Here is a 7,105-nt window from a genome sequence, read left to right on the forward strand (position 1 = left end):
GTGTTGTGCTATAATTTTTTCCCATTTTGTCTCTTCACGGAGACCTGATAAAATTCTTTGTTTTTAGGGAAGAGAGAGAGAGAGAGAGTAATTCATCTCTAAGCCCGCGCACAACTATAATTTTTTTAAAGTAATTAAATTTAAAAAAAAATCCTATTTTCCCGTGCAAGATGCTTGAACGCGTCATGTGCGTGTAAATTTCGTGGGTAAATGACGTTCAAAGAGCTCGTGGCAAGAAGATAAAATGAGCTTCGAACAATTAGTTTTCTCAAACTTCCCCACATGCCCGATTTCTTTGCTGAGAGATACTCCAACATCCAAACACCACCAAATTTGGTACGAGCATCATGCATTCAAGAATCTTGCATGCCAAAAGAACATTTTATTTTATTTTATTTCTCTTTTTTTACTTTACTGTTCATCCGTGAGAGCACCTCGACCCAGGAGCCAAATCGTCACATACACACACAGAGATAGCGCTTCTCCATTGGTTGTTAAGTTGTAACATTACGCATCACTCAATGTGGATACAAAGCAATAATCCAAGTATCAATCTAGTATAATGAATAATGCCAAACGTACTAAATACAATCTTAAATGAATAAGAGATAATACCGAGGTCTCAAGACACTCTGACTTGCAAGCACACTTCTACGACATGAAATTACTCCATCGCTGAGATAACCGGCTTGCCGAATTTGCATGGAATATTAGGGATCCAATACCTCCAGTCTTCACCGGTCAACCCAACACGACCTCGCTGTTGGTTGTCGCTCTTGTTGATGTCATCCACTCGCCCTTTAGGAGAAGGGCCTGAGGCGATCTAACAGAAGAGTGAATCTAGGGTCTCGCCAACCCGACCTCAAAGTAGAGCATGAACCACTCTCGTCAGCATACATCAAACATGGAGGCCTTCGCTCCAGGTGACACCTAGCCCATCTCCATAAACCTAGTACATTTCACTTTGTGGTTCTCGCTCCAGGTGAAACCAAAGAATTTTTTCTCTTATCCTAGCCAAGGGGTTATCTCTTGGAACAATGTATTCTTTCAAATGCTTGCGAGCATATATGACTAATGCAACTTCCCTACAACAAGCTCTTGATGTGTACTACAACAATTCTGCCCAGTTAGTGAGTGTGGCAAAATCAAGTGTGTTTTTTCAATCCTAATATAGATCATGCCATGAAAAATGATATTTGCGCATGCCTTAATATTGTTACAGAAGCTTTATATGATTAGTACCTTGGGTTACCAGCCTTTGTTGGAGCAAACAGGAGTGACTGTTTTAATCATTTTGTTGAAAGTGTGTGTTCACAGACGAATGGATGGAATGAGAGACAATTATCCACCGAAGGGAAAGAGATCCTGTTGAAGTTGTGGCTCAGGCAATTCCAGTGTATGCTATGTCATTGTTTAAAATCCCCAAGGGTATTTGCAAAGAAATAAGAGACACAATTGCTAGACTCCGGTGGGGAGATGATGAAAGTAATAATAGAATGCATTGGTGGGCATGATGCTAACTATTCTTCCCTAAGAAGGATGGTGGAATGGGGTTCCGTGATCTTCATTCCTTCAATCTGGACATGTTAGCTAAACAAGTTTGGGGGCTCCTGGATGAGCCAGAGTCATTATATGCTAGGATCCTCCGAGCTAAATACTACCCCTCAGGTGATCTTCTATCAGCTAGACCTAAAAAGGGGTCTTTACATGGCAAAGTATCGTTGCGAGCACTCAGACTTTCAAACATGGTCACATTTGGAGAATTGGAACCGGTGAAAAGGTTAATATTTGGGAGGATCATTGGATACCTTCAAGCCCTTCAAGGAGAATTATCACACCAAGGAATGGGGTACTTATCACAAAGGTTAACGAGTGATTGATCATGAACAGAGAAATGGGATGAGGAACTCATACGAGATATTGTTAACCCAGTAGACGTCAATTGCATCCTATAGATTCCCGTAAATTACCACTTTTTTGAGGACTTTTTTGCTTGCAATGGTTCATCTTTGGGGGGTTTTCTCTGTAAGATCAGCATACCATTCTGAGTGGAGCCACCAGTTTAGAAACATTGATCATTTGGTGGGACCTGCAGCTCCTAATCCAGTCTGGTCAATTATATGGAAGCCGCAAATTATTGGAAAAATTAAGATAATCTATTGGAGGGCTTTACATGGCATATTACCTCTTAACAGTATTCTAACCAACATGCATGTTGAATCAACTGATCATTGCCCAATTTACTCATAGGGACCAAAAGATGTTATGCACTTGTTGTTCGGCTATGCTCGCGCCGAGGAACTATGGAGGTTGTTGGGACCGTCGTAAATAATCTCCAAAGCCACCACCAAAGAAAGGTATTGGTCGATTGTACGTGAGCATCTGTTGTGTCTTCCTGAGTTCAGTATGCCAAACATGATATTAATCGGGTTAAAGGAAGGAATCTGTACAACGTGTTGGTATTTGTGGTCGATGAGGAGGCAGCAAATGCATCACAATAAAACTTGCTTAGTCCCACGAAGTGCAATGGCCATCCAGGCCATTTGCTAAACTTTTGAGAGATCCCTTATGCTGAAGAATGGCCCGGTTATTTGTAGGGTTAGGAAGTGGTCGAAGCCAATTCCGGGTATAGGTAGGTAAAGTAAATGTGGATGCATTGTTTTTGGCTAATGAGTTGAGAGGATCCAGAGTGCGGTCATCAGAGACGAATATGGGGTCTTCTTGGCGGCCGCATGAACCCCCCATGTTTTTGGTTGATGCCTTGGCAAACGATACAACTATTTTACCAAATCAATAAAGTAAGCCAGGGTGACATTCCCTAAAAAAATTGCTTGAAATGTCATTCCTTTTTTTTGTGGCGCCTTTCATTGATTGATTTAATTTTAATCATCACAAATGATGGCAGCATTGGTTGCAAGAGATGATAGTACTAAGAAGAGGTGGGATATTTTGAGAAATTGTCCTCTCCAAATGTAACGTGACAAGCATCGTCACATCGACCAATGTACAATGCCCCAACATGCATTACTTATATTCCATCTGGTTATTTGATTATAGCATAATTGGTAGTATCTCATCTTAGCTGCCTCCAGCGGATCACAGATGGGTAACTTTGGTTGATTGATTATTCCATTCCGTCGTGCAGCTTTAGTTGCCAATCCCTTGCACAAGCAGTAAGTAAAACTTTTCCTCATCGACACAGATCCAAAACGTGCGTCCACTTGGCGCGGCCACATGCATTGTGTTCTACTCCTACACGTACTATAGTATGCGTACTGTACTCATATGCGGCACGATCCCATTCCGATTTCCTTCCCTTTTCTTGAGAATTGACCGATCCAATTCCGATCCCGGTTTGCTACTTATCACCCTAAACAAACACGGGTTAATCAAGCGATGACGATCGCGGAGCGGATTAGCGCGTCATCCCGAGCCCGAGCGCGCTTGGGGCCCCACCCGCGTATATAACACGGGGCTTTATTGGTAGCGCCACATATATATCGCCCCCCGGAAAACAAACCATCGGAGTTCGGGGGATCCATTCCATACCAACGAGCGACGGGAGGAGCCAAGGAGGGATTGGTTGGAACAGACGCCGACCACTTCGTTCCCCTCCCCTCTCCTCCCCTCCCCAACCCAACCAGAGAGAGAGGAGAGAGAGAGGAAGAGCGAGCCCGACCCAGGCCCCCCTCGTTCCCACCGGGCGAGAGAGAGAGGAGGGGGGAGGGAGGGAGAGAAAGAGGGGGAGCCCTAGCCCTAGCCGGCGCCGGCGGGGGCGATGGCCGCGGCCGCGCCGGCGATGCGGGCCGGGCTGGCGGTCCTGGCGGCCTTCTTGTTGTTGTTGGCCGCATCGGGGGCGGGGGCGGAGGGGGCGCTGCCGAGGTTCGCGGAGGCCCCCGAGTACCGGAACGGGGAGGGCTGCCCGGCGGCGGTGGCCGGCGCGGGGGTGTGCGACCCGGGGCTCGTCCACATCGCGATGACGCTCGACGCGCACTACCTCCGGGGCTCCATGGCCGCCATCTATTCGCTGCTCAAGCACGCCTCCTGCCCGGAGTCGCTCTTCTTCCACTTCCTCGCCGCGGACGGCCCCGAGCCCGGGGTGGGCGAGCTCCGGAGCGCGCTCGCCGCCTCCTTCCCGTCGCTGCGGTTCGAGATCTACCCGTTCCGCGCCGACGCCGTCACGGGGCTCATCTCCGCCTCGGTGCGCGCCGCGCTCGAGGCGCCGCTCAACTACGCCAGGAACTACCTCGCCGACCTGCTCCCCAAGTGCGTGCCGCGGGCCATTTACCTCGACTCGGACGTGCTCGCCGTCGACGACGTGCGCCGCCTCTGGGAGACGCGCCTACCCGCCGCCGCCGTCGTCGCCGCGCCCGAGTACTGCCACGCCAACTTCTCCCGCTACTTCACCGACGCCTTCTGGTCCGACCCGGACCTCGGCGAGCGCGTCTTCGCGGGCCGCCGCCGCGCGCCCTGCTACTTCAACACCGGCGTCATGGTCATCGACCTCCGGCGCTGGCGCTCGGGGAACTACCGCCACCGTGTCGAGCAATGGATGGAGTTGCAGAAAGAGAAGCGAATCTACGAGCTGGGGTCCTTGCCCCCTTTCTTGCTCCTCTTCGCCGGCGAGGTGGAGGCTGTCGACCATCGGTGGAACCAGCACGGCTTGGGCGGCGACAACATTCTTGGTAGCTGCCGCCCTCTCCACAAGGGCCCTGTCAGCCTGATGCACTGGTCAGGCAAGGGCAAGCCATGGGATCGCCTCGACGCCGGCAGGCCTTGCCCGCTCGACCATACTTGGAAATCATACGACCTCTACATTGGCGACGGTGATGCATCGCAAGCATCGGCGCCGTCCTGGGCCTCATTGTCATCATCGGCGTTGCCCGCGGCGGTGTTTTCTTGGTAGACAGAAATGGGACACACGATATAATTTTTTCATTTGGTTGTGGTAATGCAATTGCCTTGCGATGCATGTCCACTGCCATCGCAGCTGCCGTCGCAAGCCGGCTGCCGCCTTCGGCTGTACAGCGAGAGGAGGAGGGGCGGTACATTGCAGCGGCTGCGACGAGAAGAGGAAGAACAGTGCATAGGGGAAGCAAATTCTTGTTCATTCACGATACAATTCGGATTGATTCATTATGCTGTGAGTCGGAGGTGGTGACTAGGGGGTGTTGGAATTACATTATTGGTGGTGTACAATTCTTGGATAGAAGAAAGGTTTCACTTTTTTTGTCTGTTAGTTCAGGATTGTTTCATTTACATTTACATTTACATGTTTGTTCAGTAAACCAGTATAAATATTGATTGACTTGATTTCAATAAAACAGGGTGGATCTTATTCTTGCTTCAGTGCTAAACTCTCTTGTATCATCTGGCACTCCATTGATGCAGAAATTCCATCGAGAATGGCTTAATATCTTGTTATTTCCATCTTTTGATAATGGCCAGTTTTTGCTGTGGCTAGTTTGCTTTGATCAGTTCAACCAGAATGGCCTCATATATTGCTGTGTTATTTCCATCTTTCGATAGTGGTCAATTTTTGCTGTGGCTAGTTTGCTTTGATCAGTTCAACCAGAATGGCCTCATATATTGCTGTTTCTATTTGACCTACTAGCTCCATACGCTAGGTCCAAATTTATTGCTGTTTTTCTACTTGTTCGTCCAGAATTGCCTACTTTGTTCATCCAGTATGGCCTTATCTATGTCTGTTTTAGTTTTGCCTACTGATGCTTCTGTTTTGCCTACTTGTTTCATCCAGCATTGCCTGTCTGTTCATCATCTAAGAAGGCCTAATCTGCTTTTGTTTCTGTTTTGCCTACTTGTTCTTCCAGAATTGCCTAGTGCATTGTTGATTATTTAGTTTCAGCGGTTGTCTGTTCCGTATGTTTGTTCTAGTATATAATTGCTTATCTGTTTCGTCGACGAGAGTTTACAAGAGTTGTTGCTGTTTTTCGGGTGTTTTTGCTCAGAATTGGTGATGGCAGTTCCTTGACTTGTAGAGATAAGCGGAAGAAGCATCAGAATACCAATCTTTACAGATGTGTGGCACACCTGCACAGCTTGAAAGAAAGCAAAAGGGGCAATATTATTGTTGTTGGTTAAGATCAACTTTTATATCGGAAAGCGATTAGCGCGAGCTACACAGGATAGGGACCTCCCAACAGACTCATAATGCAGGGGATTAATACTGCTAATACGCTAACGAATCCCAACTAGAACTCCACTAATACATGTAGCCGCCCTTTAAATTTCTGTTAGATTCTTGGGAGAGAACAGCAGGAATATAGGAAATTAAGCTCAACCGAATCATCCTTTTTTCCTTCTTCTGCGAGGGAAGTTGAATTATTTGAAACCTGGGACAAGCATTGGTTTGCCAAAGGCTGTCTGTCTGGTGTCAACATCTGAAATTGCAGCAGCAGCAGCAACAAGAGCATCTCGATTATTGGTATGCTTTCTTTGTGGAGAGATGATTGATGAGACTGAAATGTAGCAGCACAAGAGTTATTGGCCATGATCAGCACCATGTTCTGGCAATGGTTTTGTAAGCAGCTGGACACCCTCCCCTTCTGAAGTCTCCGAGCTGTGTTGCCTTAACCACAGGGTACCGAACATCGGCCGCCCGATTCCCCGATCGGACGGCCCTCGTAGCCGCGGCCACGTTGCTGGCGTTGCTTTACACATACACGACACATCGCCCGGGCTGGAGGCCGCCGTCGACCAGCTGGAGGGCGAGGCGAGTGGTAGTGGCGCGAGCTCATGATCGCGTGTGCGTGGGTATTCATATTCTCTCGTTTTTTGGCCTCTCGCTGCTTTGTTGCTGCTGCTTTCTCCATCTTGCGAGTGAGATGAACTCCACCACCTACTGGCCGCTCGCCACTGGCCGTCAACCACCCTACCCGACCCCTATTCAATTCCCTCCCTCCTTCCCACATGCTCCATGCCCGTATACTATGCCATGCGTCCGTCCCGAGGGAAGAACCAACACGAGATAATTGGTTTTTATTTCGGTCGTGCCGATGGGCACTGCTCAACGAACTTGGTGGCAGTACGATCGGCCCCTTTTGCAGCCTCGTGCGTGCGTGCAGTCTCCGTCGGACCGTCGATC

The 7,105-nt window shown here is 48.5% G+C and overlaps 1 protein-coding gene across 1 annotated transcript; it reads left to right on the plus strand.

The window, feature by feature from the left end:
• Positions 1 to 3,696: 3,696 nt before the first annotated feature.
• On the plus strand, positions 3,697 to 5,349 carry LOC119323687 (probable galacturonosyltransferase-like 9). Its single transcript, XM_037597386.1, has one exon. It carries the CDS (start codon positions 3,779 to 3,781, stop codon positions 4,904 to 4,906), a length of 1,128 nt encoding a protein of 375 aa, XP_037453283.1. The 5' UTR covers positions 3,697 to 3,778; the 3' UTR covers positions 4,907 to 5,349.
• The last annotated feature ends 1,756 nt before the right edge of the window (positions 5,350 to 7,105 follow it).

Source organism: Triticum dicoccoides, chromosome 6B (genome assembly GCF_002162155.2).
Source record: "Triticum dicoccoides isolate Atlit2015 ecotype Zavitan chromosome 6B, WEW_v2.0, whole genome shotgun sequence".
Taxonomy (NCBI): Eukaryota; Viridiplantae; Streptophyta; class Magnoliopsida; order Poales; family Poaceae; genus Triticum; species Triticum dicoccoides.